The 24,984-nt window shown below is 38.5% G+C and overlaps 1 protein-coding gene across 9 annotated transcripts in view; it reads left to right on the forward strand.

The window, feature by feature from the left end:
- CACNB2 (calcium voltage-gated channel auxiliary subunit beta 2) overlaps positions 1–24,984 on the forward strand; it is a 395,023-nt gene that overhangs the window by 336,368 nt on the left and 33,671 nt on the right. For all 9 annotated transcript variants that reach the window (XM_020966891.2, XM_020966894.2, XM_020966893.2 and 6 more), the window contains 3 exons: positions 15,069–15,191; positions 18,438–18,574; positions 24,058–24,134. In XM_020966891.2, coding sequence (XP_020822550.1) covers positions 15,069–15,191; positions 18,438–18,574; positions 24,058–24,134 — 337 coding nt within the window. The remainder of the gene's footprint in view (positions 1–15,068; positions 15,192–18,437; positions 18,575–24,057; positions 24,135–24,984) is intronic.

A 24,984-nucleotide genomic window follows, 5' to 3' on the forward strand; every position in this document is an offset into this window, starting at 1 on the left:
TATGCTACCAGTTTAAAGGAAAACTATATGAGTACTCATTATATCTGCCCTGAGCTGTATCTGAATGGAAGTACAAGGGCTTTCCATAAGACCACAACAGAAAGGAGTGCAGGGTCTTGCTTAAACAATCATACTCTGTGTTGACCTTTTTTTTAACTAAAGTCACTTCTGTTCAGCAAAAGCCCTGGTCAGTTTAGGCCAGCTAGTAAGTTATTTAGCTGCCCAGAAATTGGCCCTTTCCCTGCAGTTCATTTGGATTATCCAAAGCCCCCTGTGTTCTTCAGAATTTCTAATGAGAATTCCACATATTCTAAGAATAATTCTGCAACAACACAGTTTTTACAACATAAGTAAGCAAGGAATGGAATGTTACAGTGGTAATAGTATACCACTCAGACTACCAAAGAGAGGATTTTCAATTGAGCACCAGGGCAGTTGCCTGAGAAAACCTTCTCAGGATTTCCACAGCTCAGCCAATGCTTCAGCTCTAAGACTCATTGAGCAGGTATGTACAAATGCAAGAGGCACCGGTATCCCCACCACCTCTGGAAGATGAAGTGCTCCTTCTGAATAATGTTTATTTTCTAATTTGTCTTGATCCTCCCTTCATGGGGTTATCTACCGTGGTGCTAGAAAAAGACTACAGGATTTAGAGTCAAAAGAATTGGGTTCCAATCTTGCCTCTGTCACTAATACGCTCCATGACTTTGGGCAAATCAGTTTGCCTCCTTATGCCTCAGTTTCTCCATCATGTCAGTAATGTCAACGTCAAATGGGAATGGGGGCTACTAAAATGTGCCTGAAGGCCATGTATTTGACACCTCTGGACTCTATGACCTCAAAGAATCCTTCTAGCTCTAAACCTAGGATTCTATGAGGATATTTCCCTGCTCAAAAATCCTCATTAGTTCCCTGTTGCCTTTAGCCAATAGAACTGATACTGAGTGGGTTACATTTATTTCCATGGCGAGTATACAAACCAAGAAGAAAAATGCCAATATAAAGTCTTCCATATTGCCACTAATTTTGAACTTAGATTCTTCTCTAAGAAGAAAAAGATGCTATGTCTCTGTCTTATAGTCCTCTTATAGAAAAATCAGTATATTTCAATAACAGACATTTAAGTGCCTACTGTATGCTGGGCACAAATAAATTTAAAAAAAAAATTTCAAATTCTAGACATTTTTCTTCCAAGAACTAAAGCAGGAAGATTAAACTTGGTAAAGTGTTAAACACTTAGTATCTAGTTGTAGGTATAGTGTCTCAAGCCATAGCTGGTTGAATTCAAATGTAAAATAATGGTGATGTTCTTCAAATCACCTTCTGTCACATGAGACAATGAGGTAATATCTGTAAAGCGCTTTGTAATTGTCCATAGTCACTTATTGTTATTTAGAACATAGGCTTTGCCTCTCTGCCCACTGCCATTTCCATAATGAGTGATGAACTACTACTGTAAGATCATGACAGAGAATCACTGGTGAATCCAGAGGCCTTTAAACCCATCATTCTCTTTCAATACAAAACATAGGTCTTGGGCCTAGAATCTGGCTGAGTGTCCTCTGGTCAAGCCTATGCTTTGTTCCTGGTGTTAGATAGTGGTCATTGATTATTGTTGCTCTTAGGGCTGGAGGTTGGAAGCTGCTTGGTGACTCAATGGATAGAGCTCTGGGCTCTGGAATCAGGGAGACCTGAATTCACATGCAGCTTCAGATGCTTCCTGCCTGTGTGACCCAGAGCAAGTCACTTCACCTCTATTTGTCTTTGTTTCTCATCTGTAAGATGAGGATAATAATGGGGCTACCTCCCAGGGTTGTTCTGGGGTTTGAATGAGATAATATTTTTAATCACTTAGCAGGACCTGGCACTTAGTAGATACCACATAAATGTTAGTTATTATTATTAATTGTCAGTACAAATGGGTTAGATCAAGAATCAACAAAGAAGGGGGCAGCTGGGTGGTGCAGTGGATTAAGCAGGAGTCAGGAGGACCTGAGTTCAAATCCAGCCTTAGACATGTAACACTCACTAGCTGTGTGACTCTGGGCAAGTCACTTGACCCCAACTGCCTCATCAAAAAAAAAATCAACAAAGAAATTTTATAGCAAATGGAGCAGTTGACGTATCAGCCTTCGTAGCACTGTTTTCTGCATGGTGGTTGTTTTATTTAGGAATTTCTTTTCTGATATTCTTGTTTTTAAAGAGTATTGTTTGTTTAAAAAAATTAATTGTGGTCCTCCTTCTCTGGGCTGAGATCTCAGTAAGAGCATCTATATAATTACCTTGGTATCTCCCACAATGATGGACCACCTCAATTTTCTCAGAGAAACATCTCTTTTTTACATGAGGGAAATTATTAAGAAGAAAGTTCTCAAAGGATTATTCTAATCACAAATAAATGCCAAGAAAACTAAATCCATTAAAGACTTTTTTCAGTTTAATGGGCTATTTCAGAAAGCATGCCCAGTGACTAACACAATGTGGGATCAAATTTTATTTGATTTGAGTAGTCCATATCATCACACAAAGTCCTCTATGAAATTAAAAATAGATTTTTATCACTTGTACAATTCCTTAATTTAGGAACTTTGGAAAGCTTTGTGTTTGTGACATTCATTTCTCAAGTAAGTACTGGGGACTGAAAAAAAAAAGATGAAGTAAAGCACCCCCAAAAAAGGAGTTTTTTAAATTTAGGGTGAAAGATAGTCATAATATGTATGAAAAAGTTTAGAATAAATTAACTACAGTCTTAAACATGAAAAGAAAAAAAAGTCAGATATCAATTAGCTCCCTAAGAAGAGTGACCCTTCTAATAACACCTAGGCATTCCCCATGGTGCTTGGAGTGTCTGCCATATTGTAGGTGACTCAAAACCATTTGTCGATTTGATTTAATAAGAAACTAATTAGGCAGTGTTAAATTGAGCATCCATAAGATGCCTAGCACTTTTCTATTTTAAGCCAATTGAAGAGCGAGAGAATGTCTCAAAACGTTGGGATTGATTGGTTTGAAGAATTATATGCAAATCAAGGGATGGACGTAAGTGAACAGTCAGTCAAAAAAACATTTATTAAGTAACTATTGGGTGCCAACCGTAAAGAAAGGCAAAAGCCAGTCCCTGATTTCAAGGAGGTGTAGTGGGGAAAAGAACATCAAAGAAACATATAGGAACAAACTATATGCAGAATGAAAAAGGAGAGGTTTTACTGCCTTTAGCTGCAAATATTTACTTAATTTCTTCATTTACTGAGTCAGGTTACTGTAACAATGCCAAAAATTAAACTATTATAGAAAATATCTAATATTAAAGATTGAGAAGTTTCCTCCGAGTATTATTTTATGATAACTGAGTAGACAGAAGGCAACATTTGAGAGGACAATCATTAAATAAAATTAAATCTCTTTTCCTGAAGCTTTTCCCACACTTGTGAAAATAGATGTGATGGATAAGTATTATAAACAGACAAAGAAAAGGAACATTTTTAGAATGGAAAAAGAAGTAAGCCTGAAAATTAATTTTGACAGTATGTTTATCTCGTGAAAGGTGCAGATTACAGCACTGATCATTTCCTGTGTATACTTTACAAAAATCCTATGCCAGTTATTGTCATAGGTATAGTCTTCAACACAATTGTGAAGTCATTCTACTGAAAAGTTCTCTGAATATTGATTCTTTGGGGCATATGCTAAAATGTGTAACTGATACTAAGTCTTATTAAAGATTAATCAAACTCAAATTCACTCCAAGGCATCATAACCTGAGAAAAATCATACATAGAATAGTCTGTCTACTGAGGTATTAAGATTTCAAAGTCATTTTTGGCCCAAACTCATCAAACTGATTTGAAATTGGTATAAAAGTGTTCTGCTTTTCTAGAAGTCAGATTTGACAGCCCTCTTGAACATTACTCTGACCCCAGAAGATTGGGGAGTCTTTGAGACCCCCAAATATGTGTCACAAAAGCCATGCCCTGAAACCATGTTTTCTATTTCTTTAGAGTTGCCTCAGGATCTTATTGTCTCATTTTATCATAAAATTGTTTACAAGGTGAATTATCTGGTGTCTGAGTCCACAGAAGATTAGATATAACAAATGAGAAGTGATAAGAGGATGTTGGAAGTGGTTAAAATGATACAGTGACAGCTGACAGTCTAACATGAAAGGAAGAAATAAACATTTAAAAGAACACACCTGACTGTTGCCAAATCACATGGTAACAGTATATAGCACAATTCACATTCTAACCATATAATGTGTCCTCTGTTTTAAAAAGCAGGGAAGTAACAGGCGGTGTAACAGTTAAAGCTGGCCCAAAGTGGATTCAGTTTCTTCTAGACATGGTGCATTCCCCATCGTAAGAAGTCTTCAAATGGAGTCTGGGATGACCTCATGTCAGAGAGCTCTAAGTGCATGCAGAGCATACACAGATAGCCAACTTGAAACCTTGGCTTAGGCCACACAGGCTGGCAAATCAGCCTGCTCGAATCCATTTCTATTGGAGTTTGACCTCACTGTTATAGAATGGGCATTCCTTTTGGGATACAGGTTGAACAATATGAACTCTAAGGTGCCTTTCAGTTCTGAGATTCTGGGCAAATCTATCCCTGAGTATCTTTCTCTCATCCTCTCAGCCTTCTTCTTCTTCATACCCATTTCACTTATATCTACTAATACTATCCACCATGCCTTATGAAATGTCTATTCTATTATGACCAAACTTGCTTACAACCAATACATTTTGGGTTTTTTATATATGTATATATGTATATGATTTAATTCATTAAACATTTCCCAATTACATGTAAAAAAATGTCCATTTGAAAAAAAATTTTGAGTTCCAAATTTTCTCTCTCTCTTTCCCTTTCCCCATACCTTTGAGAACACAAGCAATATGATATCAATTATACATGTGAAGTAATGTAAAACATATTTCTATTTTGGCCATATGGCAAAAGAAAACAAACACACACAAATTGCAAAACATATAAAGTAAAAAAAAAAGCTTCAATTTGCACGTAGAATTCATTAGTTTTCTCTCTAAAAGTAGATAGCATTTTTCATCATGGGTCCTCTAGAATTGTCTTGAAAACCAATAATTTTTCCGCAAACACTTCCTTTGACTGATTTCCCTCTTGAAGATACTGCATTGAACAGCTAGCTCTCCAATACTTTTTCTTCATTTATTTCTCCCTCATTCATGGGAAAGTGAGTAATAGTCATGCAGCCATTCCCTGATTCCTCTTTGAGACCCTAGGTGTGAGGCAGACCCCTGCTCATGAATTTTCAGTGGTGCTCTATTGCTTCTGGGGAAAAAAAAGTCAACAGCACAAACTCCTCCCAGCTTGGCATTTATGGCCTTTCACAATCTGATTCCAGCCTGTCTTTCCAGACTTTTTGCATGTTACTCCTCTGGGCACAAGGTACATTCTCAACTAATTGGCCTAGTTTGCTCCCTCGACTTGGCCTTCCATCTGCAGCCTCCGTGTCTTTGTATAGACTGTTCTCCATGTCTAGGATCCATTTATCTTTAGCTCTTTCTCCAGGTCCCTGGCTTCCTTTGAGGGTCTTCTCATGTGCCATTTCTTTACAAGAAATATTACCCTTCTAAGTTGGTAATACTCTCTTCCCACTTCAATTCATTATATGTATATTTATCTTTTGAGATATGCCGCAAAGAGAATGTAAACCCCTCAAGAACATGAGCTGTTTTTGATTTTTCTATCTTCCTAGCTCAGTGAGTGCCCTTCCCACAGGAGGCTTTAATAAATGATTTGGGGATTGAATTGGTCCAAGGCCATCATCACTTAGAAGATTTTTTTCTTCTTTTCAAATTCTATAGTGATACTACATTATCAGTATGTTTATCTTCATTCCATTATCTCTAACAACCCTCCCATCTTCCGTTGTGATTAGAAGGCCAGCATGCAGGCTTTCTCTCCACCCTGTTTAAATCAAATCCATCCTTCAAATCTCAAGTCTCAGGTGCACAGAGCAATTCCAAGCATTGATGACTGCCTGTTCAAGGACAAGGAGACAGGAGATGGAGTAGCATGAGAAATAGCAAGAAGGCCAGTTTGTCTGGACCATAAAGTGCATGAAGAGGAGTCATGGGTAATATGACCGGAAGAGCTGGTTAGAAGCAGGTTGTGGACCAATTGAGAGGCCATCGTAAGAGGTGATAAAGGCCTTAATTTGGGTGGTAGCTGTGAAGGGAGAAAAGGAAATGGATAATCTGAGATGGGGTATATTTTGGAAGCAAAACTGGAAAGACCTGGCAACTGATTGGATGTGGGGATATTGAAGAGTCACGGACATCGCCAAGACTGTGAATCTGAGTGACTGCATTGTGCTGCCCCTAACACTTTGGAGAAAGGGATTGAGTTCCATTATGGCAGAGGTTCTTAACCTTTTTGGATGGTTATGGGCCCCTTTGGCATTATGGTAAAGTCTACAAGTTCCTTCACAGAATAGTGTTTCTGTAAAATTGGTGTCATGGTACAAATTGTTCCTCTGGTTCTGCTTTCTTTACTTGGCATCTGTTCATTTAAGTCTTTCCTTATCATGTGTGTGTGTGTGTGTGTGTGTGTGTGTGTGTGTGTGTGTGTGTGTATGAGAGAGAGAGAGAGAGAAGAGAGAGAGAGAGAGAGAGAGAAGCAGTTGGGGTTAAGTGACTTGCCCAGAGTCACACAGCTAGTGAGTGTTATGTGTCTGAGGCCAGATTTGAACTCAGGTCCTCCTAACTCCAGGGCTGGTGCTCTATCCACTGAGCCACCTAGCTGCCCCTTTCCATGTCTTTTTAAAAATCATCCATATCCTCATTTCTTATAGCACAGTAGTATTCCATCACATTTATATACCATGACTTATTCAGCCATTCCTAAAATGATGGACATCCTCTTATTTTCCAATTTTTTGCCGCTACAAAAAGTTGCCATAAATGCTTATACATTGAGGATGTTTATACACTGATAAAGAATGAAATTAGCAGAACCAGAAGAACAATTTTTACAACAATATTATGAAAACAACCAACTTTGAAAGCTATACGAACTATGCATAACACAATGATTATTCATGATTGCAGAGGACAGATGGAAAACCATGCTATCCATTACAGAGAGGTGAGAGATTTGGGGTGCAAAAAGACATACATACATATATACGTAGACACATACACATGCACACACACACATATGTATATGTATATATATGTGTATATATATACATTATATCTATATCTATATATCTATATCGATATATACATAATATTTGCATATATCCATTGAGGGGATTTATTTTGCTTGACTATTCATGCTTATTACAAAAAATTTGTTTTTCTTTTCTGGGTTTTTTTTTTAACAATAGGGTAGAAGTGGGGACGAGGGGCTACAGTTGTGAAATGTTGTATGCACTTTCAGGTGCTGTCATTTGTATTATTAGTTCTACTTAACAATTTTACTTGGTTATAAGAGGTCTTTCATGAAGTAGTAGTAATTTGTAAACGCAACTTAAAACAAAATACATCAATATAACATTTAGAAAGGAAATTATACTAAACCAAGTCCCTAAAAAAGAATATGTTTTTAAATTATTGAAGGAAATGCTGAATTTCAGTTAGAGATTAGTGAAAGTGAAAATGTCACTTTTTCCTTCCTCCTGAGTCCCTGGAACTTCTTTATGATTAGTTTTCAGGTTAAGAAAAGCTGTGCAATAGATAAGAGTTTGGGATGCTTATGGGATATGAAGTTACCATTAACTGGAACTCAGGAGAGAGACTAGGGCTGGATATAGATCTGAGAATCATCTGTATAGAAATAACTGAACCAAGGGAGCTAAGGTGGTCAAAAAGCAAGGGAAGGGGGGCAGGTAGATTGCACAGTGGATAGAGCACCGGCCCTAGAGTACTGAGTTCAAATCCGGCCTCAGATTCAACACTCACTAGCTGTGTGACTCTGGGCCTCACCAAAAAAAAAGGCAAGGGAAGGTGGAGATGAGGACTCAGGAATAGAGTTTGAGGGGGGGAACCCATAGATGGGAGGGGGTGGCTGGAGTTATGGATGCTCATCCACAAAGGAGATTTAGAGGATAAATAGTACAGAAGAGATGCGGAGAGAAGGAGAAGAAGAGAGACAGAGAGAGAGCATGAGAGACAGAGCACACAAGAGTGAGAGAGAAAGAGCCTATGTCAAAAAAAAAAAAATCCAAGTGGATAAACTGCCCAGCAGGAGAAAGTTGTCAGTAGTGCCAAATGCTTCAAAGAGATCTTGAAACATTAGGACTAAGAAAAGGCCACCGTTGGTTACTTTGGAGAGAGCAATTTCAGCTGAGTCAATGATGTCTAAAGACAGACTGCAAGGGGTTGAGAAATAAGCAAGATGAGAGGAAGTAGAGACAACAAAATTAGATGGCTTTTTGTGGGTGTGAAAAGAAAGAGAGATATGGGAAGAGAGCAGGCATATTTGTAAGCAACAGCCTGTAGACAGGGAGAGATTGAAGATTAGGCAGCAAGAGAATCATGGGGCAGTGTGCCAAAGAGAGGGAGATGGATAGGATCAAAGGTACAAATAGAGGGAGGGACACTGGCAAACAGAAAGCAGAGAAAATGGGGAATGATTTTGGTAGGTTCTGAGATGTAGAGAAAGGGAAAAGAAGGCGTTCAGAAGGAATGGACTCTTTTCACTTTAAGGTTTACTGCTATATCCTCAGTTCAGACGGTATGAGGGAGAGGTATTGTGGGAAATCTGAGGAAAGAAGAGATGGTTTGGATAGAGAATCAATTAGTGGGGAGTGAAAGAATTATCTTACTGCATTAAGGGCTCTGCTGAGATTAGATAACGTAACTCTGTAGTACATCCCATCAACACGGTTGCAAGATTTCCTCCAGCTCCCAGTCAGTAGAGCCCATTTCAGTAGCCAATCAGCTGAAGAGGTGGCAGCATTGGTGAGATGAATCCAGAGCTGAGGTCTGGCAAGGCATGGGCGGTGTTAGGACCATGGGACAAGGGATTTGAGAGTAGATGGCAAGGTGTGTTTGAACTACTAAACCATAAGGTTAACACTGAGAAGGGACAAAACTGAAACAAGAGCAGAAGTATGGGAAAATGCTAAGGAGTGGAAGGACCAGAGGTCACAGTGGCGACAAAGAACAGTTTTAGGGAGGAAGAGGAAAAGAACATGCATTTATGAAAACCCTACTCTGCGTTAGGCTCTGTGCTTAGCACCTTGCAAATATTTACTTATTAGATCCTTACAACAACACTGTGAGGTAGGTGATTTTATTATCCCCATTTTACAATTGAATAAATTGAGGCAGACCGAGTTTAAGTATTTGCCCAGGGTCATGCAGTTTGTAAGTGTTTGAGGCTGGATTTGAATTCTGAGTCTGCCTGACTTCAGACCCAGCACTCTATCCACTGTGCCACTTGGCTGCTTCACTTTAGGGGAGTGAGGGATCCAGAGGGAGAGATGAAATGATAGGGAGTTATCACTGGGTAAAGAAATTTCAGAATTCTTTTCATTGAAGTAGCTCGTTTGCAGATGATGCTGAGATCAGGGGTAGGCCCATCCTGGGCCGAAGTGGGGCATGGGAATTGAGACTTAGGAACTGGGCATGCCAGGGTTGTTGAACAATAGTGGGTCTGTGTATGTTGAAATCCCAAAATGTAAGGGCAGAGAGGAAGATGGTGAACTAGATATTGAACTCCTTATGAAAGGAGGAAGGATAGCTGGGTGGCTGGCTTATAAATATCATTAAGACCTGAATTGGGTGGTAATCTAGACAGAAGAAATTCAGAAGGAGGAGAGGTTGCTGGGAAATGTCAGGGAAGGGAGGATCTGGAAGTGACTGCTCCTCCTGAGCCAGTGTGTTGACCAGGAAGGCATGAGAAGAAGGTGCAACTGGAAAGGATAGCCAAGGCTAAATGTCTTAATAATACAATTAGTTATTGTCATGATGATATAGGTTTCATTTGTTCAGTTTATTAAAATGTACTAATAACAGACTGCTATATTAAAAATAAAAAATAATCATTAAATTAGATGCAAAGTAAGTCAGATAATGATTAATCAGACTGGTTAATTAACTGGCTTTGGCTCATCTCTAAAACAGGGATGTCATTTATTATCTTAAAATGAATAGTGATGTTTCCCCTACTGTTCAGAATGGATAAGAAAATTAAGATTTGGAGTGTGTGTGTGTATTAAAACAAGAAAAGAAACATGGTTTAAAGAAAGTTTCAAATAGACAGGTTTCTACTACATCTTAATAATAAAATATAATCTGTAGTAAATGTGAGAGCCACCATGACATAATAGAGAGTCAGCCTTGGATCCACCATTAGACTGTGACCTCCTTGAGGGTAGGAACCATTTCATTTTTCCCTTTGTATCTCTAGCATCCAGCATAGTTCCTGGTACATAGTCAACGTTCAACCAATGTTTGTTGATTAATGGACTTGAAGGAAGTTAGTCAATGTTTTAATAGGAGACTGATAGCTAGTTACTGTTTGCTTAAAACAGCCACTAGCTGGCTAAGTGTAAAGACTTAATCTCTTTCTATTCTGTTTTGTACACAATGAGTGTAAAAAAAAATCACATCTTTACTTGCTCTCTTTGCAAAACAGAATAAATAATTTCTGAGGAGCTGTGAGAAAATGAGTTCAGAACATGGCATGCCCAGCCTTTGAATAGATTTCCTAGACAAGTAGTATTCTCTTCTGGACTGAGCCCATTGTTTGATCAATCTCATGCATATTTCTTTTCCTATGAAAACCATCCTACAGAGCTGCCCACAATTGTCACAAGGGAACTCAACCTCCCTCATTACATCTGCTTTTCACTGTGCCCTCTTGGTGTCCTGTGGTGCTCACCACTTAATGAATAACACATGACTATCTTTCTTTAGGCAAAGCAATATTTTAGCCACAGAAGTCTGCCATGGGGGTTACTCCTTAAAAAGGTAATAGAATAAATATATATAATTAGAAATGTGAATGCCTAGGGAGGGGAAGAAAAAAGAAAAGGGAAAAATTTGTAAGGAAAAAATAGTTTCAGTATTTTCAGGTGCCTATTCTGGTCCCATTCTTAACCTTCATTTTCATCCTGCACCTTTGCCCCTTCCTACTTCTCTGTTCTCCCTCCTCATCACCACCAAAAAGTCAAAAAATAAATCTATCCCAGACCGTCACATCCTTGAACATGATTTAGTGCATATAGAAAGAGGGAGAGCACAGCCAGGTGATTTGACTCTTTGCAGTACACAAGATCAGAGTTCTTTAAAGCCAGATGGTTGGAAGGCACTTTTGAGAAAATGCAATCAGCCACCAGGGTAATTTAGTACTGAGGTCTCTAAATTGAGCAAATCTAATCAAGCTTCCATATTTGAGACTAAAAGAATTCTGGTGATAATGGCAAGTGCTGATCTTGGGTCATTGATATATTTAGAGACCTCTAAGGCCAGGTAGTCCAACTTCCTAATTTTGCAGATAAGAAAACAGAGGCCCAGAGAACAGGTAGTAAATGGCGGAGCCAAGATTTCAACTGATTCAAGTCACCTGACACCAATCCCATCTCTCTTTCTGCTATCTCACACTGGTTTTCAGCCGCAAATCAAAAGGTGTTGAATGAATGCATTGTAGAAACAGATTAATCTTTCCAGCAAATATAACTTTGCAATGCCAAATGGTGGCATGCTTAAAGTAGCTAATTTAAAGGGTAAGGATTATCTCCGGTCTTCTAGGATTCCATAAGACCTGAGGATCTGAAGGCCTCCAGGACTTCGGGGATTTTGAAATTTCCCCTTTATGCACACCAAAGTTAGAGGTTGACAGTTGGTACAGCAGTGCTGATGCAGCAAAGAAGGTTTCATCATTTCAGCTGATGCATGGTTTGGGAAGGTCACATGTTCTTCCCTCTTACAGTTCATAATATCATTCCCTCCCCTACCTTGCTGCCCCATCACCTTCATAGAGGAAACAGTTCTTACAAGTAGTACCAATGACTGAAGCCCCATGGTATTGTGGAGACCAGGGAAGTTTCTTACATAAATCTGTCAACCAGAGAGTTATCACATACAATTATACCTCCTCCATACAGTTGGCATAACATATCCTTTTGAACTTCAGCATGCATAATGTGTAATTTTATTGGTCTAAGGAAGTCCTGGAGGAGGAAACTCCCTTTACCAATGCAGGGTGACAGCTTCTCGACAACTTGTAGCCTTAGAGAATTATCGGGGGGAAAGGAAGAAAGAGAATAAGCATTTATTAAGTACCTACTATGTTCCAGGTACTGTACTAAGCATATTTACAAATATTTCATTTGATCCTCCATTTGATTTGAACCTGGAATATTGAGAGGTGAAATGACTTACCCAGAGTCACACAGCCCATATGTATCAGGGATGGGTCTTGAATTCAGGTCTTCCTGGCTCTAAATCCAACTCTCTATCCAATTTACTGTGTATGCACACTCATGTGCGCGCGCGCACACACACACACACACACACACACACACACACAGAGTTCGGTTCAGTAAACCTATATTAAGTGCCTACTATGTGGCAGGCATTGTGCTAAGTACTGAGGATACAAAAAGAGGCAAAAGATGGTCCCTGGCCTCAAGGAGCTTACAACCTAATGGATTATACTAGATAAACACACATCCTGCTAGATGGTGTATTTCACAATATAAATATTGTAAAAAGGCAGAAGGAGGGCTGAGGAACACAATTAAATCCAATTTAAAACATTTATTTTGGAGTATTGAATCCCAAATTGAGTTAAGTGCAGGAAGCTCACAGTGTTTTTATTTCTGTCTTGCACAGCTCCACCTCTCATCTAAGGACCTATCAAGTGTTAGAATTTTATGTAATTTAATGGAAGAAATGAGGTTTTCAGGTAAATCCTGTAATTTCAAGGGAACTTTGGGATAATTTAGGTCAACGTACTCATCTCATTTTTTAAAAAAGAATCTTAGACTTACTATTGTACTATTACTGAATTAAAATTACATTTCTCTTACCCAACTCTCCTGTTACTCCAGAGTAATGTTTTTCTTACTATTTAAGTGTTTGGAAATTTTCTCATTGCTTAAAACATTGAAAATTCTGTGTGGATCTACCTGGAAAGAAAAGCGGTATGTCAAACAATAATTTGGAACAGGTGTTTTTAACCTTTTTTTTTTTTGCATGATGGACCCTTTGGCAATCTAGTTAAGTCTATGGACTCTTCTTCATAATGTTTTTTGCATAAAGTACAATTGATTACAAAGAAAACCAACCATATTGATACAGAATTATCAAAATATTAACAAAAGAAATTAATGGACCTTAGGTTAAGAATCCCTGTTTTAGAACTAACATGGTGGGGGGAAGAGAAGGGGAAGGTAGGTGGCGCAGTAGATAGAGCACCAGCCCTGGAGTCAGGAGAACCTGAGTTCAAATCCAGCCTCAGACATATAACATTTACTATCTGTGTGACTCTGGGCAAGTCACTTAACCCCAATTGCCTCACCCCCCACCCCAAAAAAACTACCATGAATGAAAAAAATCTTCCAGTCTCATTAAACATCATGTCTTCCTCCCAAGGATAATAATAATAAGAAAAAGAAATGACATTTGAGATTCACGGAAGGCTTTGCTATCATGAAAAGGCTTGGATCCATATTCTAGTTGTACCAACTGGCTTTAACTAGTGAATGGGTTCTCCCACTACTAGAATTTTAGTAGAAGGTGAGGTAGCAAACTTCTCTCCCACCCCTATCAATTCAACTGGTCCTGGGTAATGACACTATAAACTGACTTTTAGCTTTTCTAATTCCATTGTCCATTCTACAGCATTAGCCTCAGTTACACAGAACATTGTTCTTCCTCCTTTAGCTGGCAGAATAGGTAACCGAAGTAATGTCAGAACTATTTCCCCTATCTCTATCCTAAAAGGTAGACCAGGGGTGGGGAACCTGCAGCTTTAAAGCCAAACATGGCCCTCTAGATCCGCAAGGGCAGCCTTTTGACTGAGTCCAAGCTTCACAGAACAAATCCTTTTATTAAGGGGATTTGTGCTGTGAAGTTTGGATTCAGTCAAAAGGACACCTTTGTGGACCTAGAGGGCCACATGTGGCCTCGAGGTCACAAGATCCCCACTCTTGGGGTAGACTCTTTCTCTTCCATTCTCACCTTCTCCTCATTCCCCACAAACAACTTGAGGTGAGAAGCCTAATGAGCCAGAGTAAGAAACAGTTCTGAATTCTACACACACCCATAATATGGCAATTAGCTGTGCTAAAGAAAGATGATTCCTCTTAGATATTTGCATTTTCCACTATTGAGGGTGGTACCCTCATAGACTTAATCCCCTAATTTGAAGAAAGCTCAAGGATGCTTTCTTCACCCTCATCAGCTGTGGAATCATTCTTTATTTGTAGATATTGAAACATCAAATGACAAATACAGATGGTTTCATTGTTTTTTTTTTTTAAGCCAGTGATTGCATGAAGTTGGGTAAAAGCTCAGAAAGGGATAACATAACTTAACAAAGGGTGGTTGCATTCCTAACATTTTGAAGCTGTAGGAGAGACTATCTACAGAAAATCAAGTAAGTTCTCTTTATCATTTATTTTTGTTTAAAGAACAGTTGTACTACTTTGTTTATTTAATTGACTATTATCCAGAAAGAATCATAAAGGAGATGATTGTAGTGCTGGGCAGTGTGGTAAGCATTGAATTTCTTGATACTCAGTGGAGTACCATGCCTGTGGTCCTTATATCTTTGGGCTATATACTGTTGGGTCAGGCTAGAAAATGTTATTTCAGTAATATTTCAACACCTCTATTACCAGCAATGCTTTGAGAGGGGTCAAGAATTGGGGTGGTAGAAAGCTTTAAAATTACCAGAAATCTGCCCCCCTAAACAAACTATTTGTAAGGATGTGAATTGAACATCTTTGGCACTTTGGAACCTGAACTAAATATGATAAAAAAAATTTTCCTAAGTTTTTACCACCTCTCAGTTTTTAAGAGCAAAGTACTGAAATCAACTCTGTCTTTTTTTTCCTCTTCTTTTTCCTGTAGACAAAACCTGTTGCGTTTGCAGTGCGGACCAATGTCAGCTACAGCGCAGCCCACGAGGATGACGTCCCAGTACCAGGCATGGCCATCTCTTTTGAAGCAAAAGATTTTCTGCATGTTAAGGAAGTAAGGGAAAATGTCTTCATTTGAAATTACTTTTTTTGATATTCATTTATATAGATTTTCTTCTGGTATGCAAAAGCAGATCAGATAAACAAATGTGTGTGTGATCAGGCTGTCTCAGCATTTTTATATCTAGCCTGTTTTGGTTTTGTGGATTATTTTTTAAATGCTTAACTTAGAAATGTTTATATCTTTCACATGCCATGCCTATAATTGCAGTCATTCAACTAGTGCTTTAATGATCATATTTGCCTTGCTGGAATGGGCCTTATCCAGACCCCAAGTCCACCCCTTCTGGACTTGGCTTCCAATGTGTTGCTATGACCAGTAGGTAGGTCTTTGCATTCCAATGCCAGAATAATATAAATTCCTCACCAAAGACATTAGGAATTAATAAGTAGTAGGGCATAGGGGTTGATCCCTTTTAAAAACCCTGCTGAATTTTTACCGTGAGGTTAATAAAGTTCTAAAATGTGGAATTTACTCCTAATTAAAACTTTCCTTAGACAGTTATTAGTATTTGTTAAATATATATTACACAGAACAGAGGCAAGATAAAGAACTGTCTTGGAGTCAGGAAGACCTAGGCTTAAGTCCCAATGACATATACAGGCTGTGTATCTCTGGACAAATGTTCCAAGCAACTTTCTTTTCTTTCTTTCTTTCTTCCTTTCTTTCTTCCTTTCTTTCTTCCTTCCTTCCTTTCTTCCTTTCTTTCTTTCTTTCTTTCTTTCTTTCTTTCTTTCTTTCTTTCTTTCTTTCTTTCTTTCTTTCTTTCTTTCTTTCTTTCTTTCTTTCTTTCTTTCTTCCTTTCTTTCGCTAGGCAATGGGGTTAAGTAACTTGCCCAGGGTCACACAGCTAGTAAGTGTCAGGTGTCTGAGGGCAGATTTGAATTCAGGTCCTCCTGACTCCAGGGCCGGTGCTTTATCCACTGCACCACCTAGCTGCCCCTCCAAGCAACTTTCTAAGACTATAGGTTGTGAAGAAGTTTGCTAAAGGGGGTTCCTCTCCTATTACCTACCATTAAAAATCATAGGCCCACTCCCATCCTAATCTAAAAAGAACATTATCCTGTGTCCTGAGATTGGGTTACTATACAGTTTTCTATGCAGCCTTTCTGTAACTAAAGGAAATTACCATTTGAGCATATTCTTGGAGGAACTCCCATCTCATAGATATGTCATATGCATAACATACATGGATATAATCTAGAGACAGGAAGACAATATTGGACAAAACTGTGAATGTTTCTAATGAAAAGAGTGAAAGGAGTTTAGGGCCCATCATTTCATTGTCTTTTAGAAAGAGATGTCAATTATAGGTTAGGAAGGAAAGACTGAGAGAATGCTCAAGGAAGAAGGTGATGAGCTGTGTTAAAGGGAGTTAAAGGGATTTAATCACAGAGAAGCTCCTCCAGATGATTAAAGGCCCAGAGAGAAGCATCTAATTTTCCATCATGGAAAGACAGAGGGGAGGAATAAAACGGATGCTGTTATTTAGAGGTGTTTGAAAGGGGGATCAAGAGAACTGTCCCTCTAATTCTTTTGGAGATTTTAGTGAATAGTAGAGAATTTTTCTGAGTGTTAAGAAAAATCTAAGCAAAAAGTAAAATAATCCCTCACCATTCACACATGGTATTTTGGGAGCTAGAGGGAATAGCAAAAACTTGACTATGCATGTTAGGGTGAAAATGGAGCTTGGAAATTCTCTGAACTAGGGGCTCTTAATCTTTTTTTTTTTGTCATGGACCTCCTTGGTAGACTAGTGAAGCCTATAGACCCCTTCTCAGAATAGTATATTTAAACAGTTTAAAGAAATGTTACATTTCTGTTAAAGGTTAGTAAAAAAAAAAAAAGAAGCTATTTTTTTCCCATACAAGTTCATAAATCCCCTGAAATATATCCACAGACCTGTTGGGGGGTCTATAGACCCCAGGTTGAGAACCTCACCTCTCATCCAGCCCTCTCATTTACAAATGGGAAAATCAAGGTTCCCAGCCTTTTGTAGGAGCATATAACCGATTAGTAGCAGAGCTAGAAGTAGAACTCACATGTATTGATTCTCAGGCCCTGTCCACCTCATGCCTGTATAGCTGCATTGCATTTTCCTGAACAGTAAGGATTTTAAATATTTTGCATCATTCCCCTAACAAACCATGTATGCTGCTCACCAATGATCCTTCCCCCAGTGCTTTGTCAGAACATGTGCCTTGAATTTTGGTCTGGAAAAATAGTCACCGTATCTAACCAATACATCACAAAATATTTTTGTACAAAAGGGAAATGGTCCACAACAAAACCTACCATTCATTAATTCACCCCCTAAGTAAAACACATCGTGCAAAGCACCAAGAGAAGTACAAAGATAATTTAGACATGGACTTTGACCTCATGGTCTTTATACTTCACATAGAACCTTTAATTCATCTCCAAAAGATTCCAGTCCTGCTTATGTGCTTTGAGAAGTACTGTCATGTTGTAGAAAGCACCATTGAGTGGGAGATAAATGCCTTGGCTTTGAGTCTTAACTGTATCAAGTGGTCTTATTAGGAAAACCTCACTCTATGCTTCACTTTCCTTATCTGTAAAATGAGGGGATTGATCTAGAGAGATAATTGCTAAGATCCCTTCCCTACTAAAGCTTATAGGCACAAAGAATTATAGATCAGAGCATCATAGATCTAGAGCTAGATGGGACCATAGAGGCCATCAGCTCTAACTCTCTCATTTTACAGATGCAGAAACTGAGGCACAAAGAAGTTAAGTGACATACCTATGGCTACACATCAGTGTTTGAGGCAGGATTTGAACCTGTGTTTCCCTGATTTCAAGGCCAATGTCCTATTCAAAATATTCACATGTTGTAACCATAAGGTATTGTTTGACTGAGTTATATCCAGTCAAGAATGTTGTTCATTTCTATTTTATTAAAAAAAAAGTTGTGCCTTGTTCAAGGCATTTACAGACATCATCAGTAGCAGAAGTAGAGCTAGGTCTGGAGAACAAGGGAGCGGTAAAGCATTAACCCTTTGGTAGGATGGCCAGAACTAAGAATTTGAAACTTCGAATGCTGAACATATGAATCTGAGGGCATGATCTACTTTTCATATTTTAAGCTTTTTAAGAGATTTGTAGTGATAACTTTATACAACTTAAAAGCATGCATGCAAAAAGTAAACTTAATAAAGAAATCTGAACACTTTTGCACAATAACTTTGTAATGCATTTTTGTATTTTTTCTGTCTTCAGAAATTTAACAATGACTGGTGGATAGGGCGGTTGGTAAAAGAAGGCTGTGAAATAGGATTCATCCCAAGTCCGGTTAAACTAGAAAACATGAGGCTACAGCACGAGCAGAGGGCAAAGCAAGGAAAATTCTACTCCAGGTACAAAAAGAAAAAAAAAAAAAAGAAACATTTGTGTGAAAATGACTTGTTGCTTTGATAACACTGACCTTGTAATCTCCAGTTATTTGCTGTATTATGAATGCTACATGAAATAGTCAATGATAAGTCAATAAGCATTTCTTAAGTGTCAGCTATGTGCCAGGCACTATGCTAAGCACTGGGGATACAAAGAAAAACAAAAGACAGTCCTTACTTTCATGCAGTTCATAATCTGATGGGAGAAGACAACACGTAAAAAGAAGCTGAAAAGGTAAGAGGGAAGGGTACCCAGCATGAGGTTATGAAGAAGACCTATAGCTATAGCCAGGGAGTGATAAGATAGCTGTGGTGGGCCCCTTCCCTAAATGGAGGATCTGGGGAGGAGCTCTCCAAGGTCCACCTTCAACCCTCTCCACTCAGAGGGAGAAAGAAGTGCCAGGGCCAGGGGAACTAAGAAGGTATGAGTTTCAGAACTGATGAATCTTGCAGGAAGGTGAGTTACTAGAGACAATAATGAAATCAGGAGATCATTACACTGAGAGTGATGCAACCTCCTGTTTTTATTGTAATACTTCAATCTAGTAATACATCCACTCACTGCATCTGGCTTTGTCAACCAACTTGGGAAAGAATCTTATTCAAGACCAAAAAGTGCATCTATACATTGACAGTTGAAGTTTACTAGGAATGTTCTCTGCCTCTAAAATCTGAGGGCCTCAATTTTCAGGACATCCAATAAAAAGCAACCCAGAAAACTGCAGCTATACCCTATGTAAACAGAATGAGAGAAAGAAACATGCAACCAGGAAATAAAATGCAAAGAATATCTTTCTTTCATTTTCTCAGACACTCAATTTTTAGCTCCATAGATGAAATATTTAGTGGAAAGCCAGACTTTAAGTAAGCTGAAATGATTCTTCTTGATGTGGGCAATACTTTTGCAGTGATAGTCCTCTAATTGGCTCCCTAAATGATTCCCTAGTTGTGGTGCCCTAGCCACTTCCCTAGTACTATTGTCCTAACCAATCCCCTAACTCAGGGGTGGGGAACCTGCAGCCTCAAGGCCATGTGTGGCCCTCTAAGTCCTCAAGTGCGGCCCTTTAACTGAATCCAAACTTCACAAAAGAAGACTTTGTATTAAGGGAATTCTTTTTAACAGAGTCCTTGAGAGTTGAGGGTGCTGGTTGTGCTGTCACAAAATCTGGGTTCATATCCTTGTTCTAATGGTCCTGGATATATAACCATGGGCAATCTCTCGGAGTCTCAATATCCTGTATGGTAGAATAAGGGTAGTGATACTTAGAAGGTATTAAGGTCAATCAACAAGCATTTATTATTATACTCCTACATGTTTCAGGCCTTGCTTTCAAGGATCTCACAGTCTTGTGGCGGAGAGGGGTTGTGGAACCCAGTACACAAATAACTATGTGCAAACAAGATACACACAGAATGATTTGGAAAGAATCACCGAGGGAGGGCACTAGCATTACCAGGAAGGGCTTCTTGTAGGAAATGAGACATTATCGGGGGATTTGAATGAAGCAAGAAGACAGAGATGAGGAGGGAGAGAATTCCAGACATGAGGGGCAGCCAGTGAAAATGCGAGAAGTCAGGAGATGGAGTGTTGTATGCAAGAAACAATATGGAGGCCAGTACCACTGGCTCACAGAATATATGGAGGAGAGTAACAATCAAGAAAAATGGAAAAGTAAGCTGGAAGGGGCCAGGTTATGAAGGACTTTAAAAGCTAAACAGAAGAGTTTATATTTGATGGACATGATGAGGAGTCACTGGTATAGTAAATAAGCGATATGTTTGGAGTCAAAAGTAAAATATAAATCCCATCAGTTTTGACACTTGCTCCCCATGTGACCTTGGAAAAATCAGCTTCAGGTTCCTTATTTTTTTTTTGAGAGGCAGTTAGGGTTAAGTGACTTGCCCAGGGTCACACAGCTAGTATCAAGTGTCTGTGGCCAGATTTGAACTCTGGTCCTCCTGACTCGAAGGCCAGTGTTCTATCCACTGAGCCACATAGCTGCCCCTCAGGTTCCTCATCTTTAAAATGAGGAGGTTGGATTAGATGATATCCAAGGTCCCTTCCAGGTCCCTATATGGGAACCTTTAAGTATGCCCTACGAGCCTTTATGTCCCTATGTACTACTTAGTAAGTGCATCCATTCACATTACTTTAGATTAGCCCTAAAATAGTATAAACAAGACTGCCTCTAGGTAGGCCTTATGTTTTTTTTTGCAAAGTTTAGTCCCTTCTACATGGCCTTCAAAAGTGATGCCTGGAAGGTTTTTCTACGTGAAGCACATCTATTGCACTTGAGCTTTAGCATAAAGCATAAGTTCCCAAAGTGGGTGATACTGCTCAGTGGGGGGCACTGGACCGATCCAGGGGGTGGTAGTAGCCTTGGGTGCAATTGAGGGGCATTGAACAAAAGTAAGGGGGCAGTGGAAGGATAAGGAAAGAAGAGAAGAGAAGAAAGTTTTGAAAAGCCGTTCATACATGTTTCATCTGTTGTGTAACAGAGTTAAAGTCGTAGTGATTGCATTATTTTCTGAATAAACACACAAAATGCAAGTTACAACCAATCAGTGGTCAAATATGCCAACAGGTCTTAATAAGCAAGTGTTGGCAGGTTAGCATATCGCACATTGTCTGGAAGTCCAGCACGCATTGGCAGAAATATGTGCATATAGTGACTTGTTTACAATATGATACTATATGGTTCCTTGACATAATATTGCATCATCAAAATTTCATTGCAAGAAAAAAATCCACAAATTTATAATGCATAATTGAATTTAAGATGCTTCATTTAAAAATATATCTTATATATTTTGAAATGACACAAATTAAAAAAAAAACAAAACATTAAAGAGTTAAAGAAAGTAGATTCCCAGGGGGCACTGAGTAATTTTTTTTAAAAGGGGACAGTAGGCCAAATAAGTTTGGGAACCTCTGGCATAAACTATGAGAAAGTATATTTGCTTGGGAGGTTTAGCTATTAGGCTCTATACATCTTAAATTGTATTTAACTAATAAATGCAGTCAAAATTCAGTGATAGGCTCATTATTGTTAATTAAATAAGCCACTATTAGAAGAGGTGCCAAAAATCACAACAAATAGGTATAAGAATTGGGGTACATTTAAAAGGCTGGACATTTTTTCAAGATTAGCAATGAAGAACAATCTGGCATTCTAAATAAATTAACTTACTGAAACATTTGTTATAGCTTTCTATTTTTTCTAATATTCTATTGATATTTGAAATAAAAAAGAATGTGAAGCAAATGCACTTTCTAGATTTGAAACTATACTACATACTGTAGTATGTAGAAGAAAGAGAGAGAGAGAGAGAGAGAGAGAGAGGGAGAGGAAGGAGTATGGCTTTTTTTATGCTTTAGTCCTGTTAATGATGTGACCTTGCATCAGTTCCAGAAATTGCTGCCACAAATATAATTTCTTAATAACTTGCTACATTTTATGTGGTGCTCCAGGTCCTTGGTAAGTGCCTTTAAGTATCCCCTTGAGAGCCTTCTAGAGATTTAGAGCCTCCTATTAATCCCCTCAGTAAAGAAACACATTTTTAAAAAGCGAGAAAAAGTCATTTTATGATAACTCAGCCCACTAAGATTTCTACACTGCAGGTTGCCTTTTTTTAATCTCTATATTTAGGAATAAGTAAATATGATTTTTTTGATAAGTGGACTTAGTTACATAGCTTTTACCTGCTTAAAACTGTGGTACTAAGTACCAGGTCATAGAAACACCTTTACCCAAGTCTTATGTACCTAATTAAGATTTGGAGATTAAATATTCTTTTTGCCAACATTCTTTATCCAAGAAATGGCCAGTTAGAGTTTTTAAAAAAAAATAGATGAAGTATCCAGTTATTCTTTATGCTCTTTGGCCCTGAAATCTTTCCACTGGCCATGATGAGTGCCCTGTTATACTTGAAAGTCTAAGCATTGTGGATTGTACAATCATCAAATTGCCTCTAATCAGAATCCTAATAGTTGGATGTTTCCTTAACATAGGATTGTCTAAATACAGGATTTAGGGCTAGAAAAGGACCTTAGAGATTGTTCATTCCAATCTGTATCATTTTACAGGTGAAGGAACACAGAGTAGTTAAGTAAGTTGCCCAAGGTCACAGAAGTACAGAGTAGGAGAGCCAGGATTTGCATGGAGACTCTCTGACCTTCAGATTCTATGTATTTTCCATTTCACCATGCTGTTCACTTATGGTCATATCATTAGTGTTGTCAGGACCTTAGAGGTTATCTCACTTAATCACTTTATTTTACAGATGGAGAATGTAAAGCCCAGGGCAGTTATATGACTTGACAAAGGTCACAAAGCCAGTACTTGACAGAGCTCGGATTTGAATCCAGGTCCTCTCATTAAATCCAGCACTTTCCATACAGGATTAGATAAAGATCCTAGCCGTTGCCTCATAGCTAAATAATGGAAGAACCTTGTAATCTGTTTCTTAGTGAGATTTTTGAAGAATAGCAGGATTTAGCATTCACAATTCACTTTCAACTTTTTTAGGCATTCAACATTGTCCAAGTAATAAAGTTAAGAATGGCAAAATACAGGGATAGAATCCAAGCAAGAAAGGAGGATAATTTCGTGCTTTAGTCTTCTAGTTGTATCTTTTGCCTTTGATGGCTCCTGAAGACAAATTCCATGTTCACTGTCCAGCAATGTCTATGACTGTCTTTTTTTTTTTTAAAATGAACCTGAAGGTTGGCCAAAATTAAACTTGAATGTGAAAAGAGTGACTACCATATAGCTAAATTAGTGATATTGCTGATATGCATTCTTCCTCCAGGGATGCAGACTGCAGCCCATCCATGCCTATTCTCTCAAGGCAGAAGCCTTATCCACGTCTTTTCATATGTCCTCTACAGGGATCCATCTAGCATGTCGGTGTAGTTCATAGTTCACAGTGGAGCTTGTAGTTTCCATTGGCCACTTCTCACTCGTTCTGTTTGACAGCCAAACTCCTTTTCTGGTCATAGATCTCTTGAGTAATCTTCCATGATGCCTTCCCTGCACAATTCTTCATTAGTAGCATGTGGTAGCCTACTCACACACACCATGAGACTCTCTGTTGCCCTTTGGGTGACCCTCCACTGGCATTCTTCAGCAGATGTACTGTTCTGTGACTCATAATCACAGTGCATCACTGGGAGAATATGGCTGTCAAAAAGATGGCCCTTTGTATCAGGGAGAAGTTTGGGTCATTAAAATCACTCCACATTTTTCCAAAGACAAGCTCTCCTGCTCTACTCCTTCTGTTCAATAACTCATTAAAAAAAAAAAAACCCTCCCCTGAGCAATCACCATTTGCCTATGTGTAAGCCTGACTAATTTAAAACATCGCCACTAAAAAATGTTTGAAATATGTTAGTTCTGTGATGAACGGCAGCTTTCAGAGTGATTTCCTTTTTTTCTTTACCCTAGTAAATCAGGAGGAAATTCATCGTCCAGTTTGGGTGACATAGTACCTAGTTCTAGAAAATCTACACCTCCATCATCTGGTAAGTAGGTGCTGGGCTGAACAACTTGATAATGGATTCAACCCTTTTTTTTGAGGACTTACCTTATTTTATGCTTTAATTTGCATTGAATCTCTGTGTTGGAATGCCAATAACTTTTAAGATGGGATGTAGATTTAAAGGACCTTTTCTAATCATCTCCACCCCTTGGCTCCTTCAAATATCACCTGAAGTCCTATCTTCTACAAGAAGCTTTTCCCAGTCCTCCTTAATCTCAGTGCCTTTCCTCTGAGACTATCCCTAATTTGTACTGGAGGTATCTTGTTTTGTGCATAGTTATTTGTGTGTCATTCCCCCCATTAGACTGTGAGCTCCTTGAGAACAGAAACTGATTTTTGCATTTCCTTGTATCGCTAGCATTTAGTAAGTGCTTAATAAATGCTGGCTGATAGGTTTACTGATGAGAAACAGCATTGTTCTTGTGGAAATACATAAGGTAAAACACATGGGATGGGAGAAGAAACTGCTAATATATAAATATAACAGAAAAAAAAGACTGAACAGTCAGTAAATAGGCTTACCATAACTCACTGTAGTGATCTAGAACCTTTAGCTCAATGAGTTAAAGCTAATAGGGAGTCCAAAGCTTTAAATCGTCATTGTTAGACTTTAAGCATTACTTAAAAGAAGAAAAAAAAACCCACATCCAGAGACTACATCATTTAAACCTGCCTGTCTGGTCAGAAATGTTTTTGATTGTTCACAAGGAACCAAGAGTAGCGTGGGTGGCTTAGCCCAAGCTATCATCACTTCTATAAAAACAATTCATCAGATATGAAGGATATTTACTGAAAAAGCTAAAAATTGGAAGCAGAAATAGAAGTAGAGCATG

Source organism: Phascolarctos cinereus, unplaced genomic scaffold (assembly GCF_003287225.1).
Source record: "Phascolarctos cinereus isolate Bilbo 61053 unplaced genomic scaffold, phaCin_HiC Scaffold_1;HRSCAF=81, whole genome shotgun sequence".
Taxonomy (NCBI): domain Eukaryota; kingdom Metazoa; phylum Chordata; class Mammalia; order Diprotodontia; family Phascolarctidae; genus Phascolarctos; species Phascolarctos cinereus.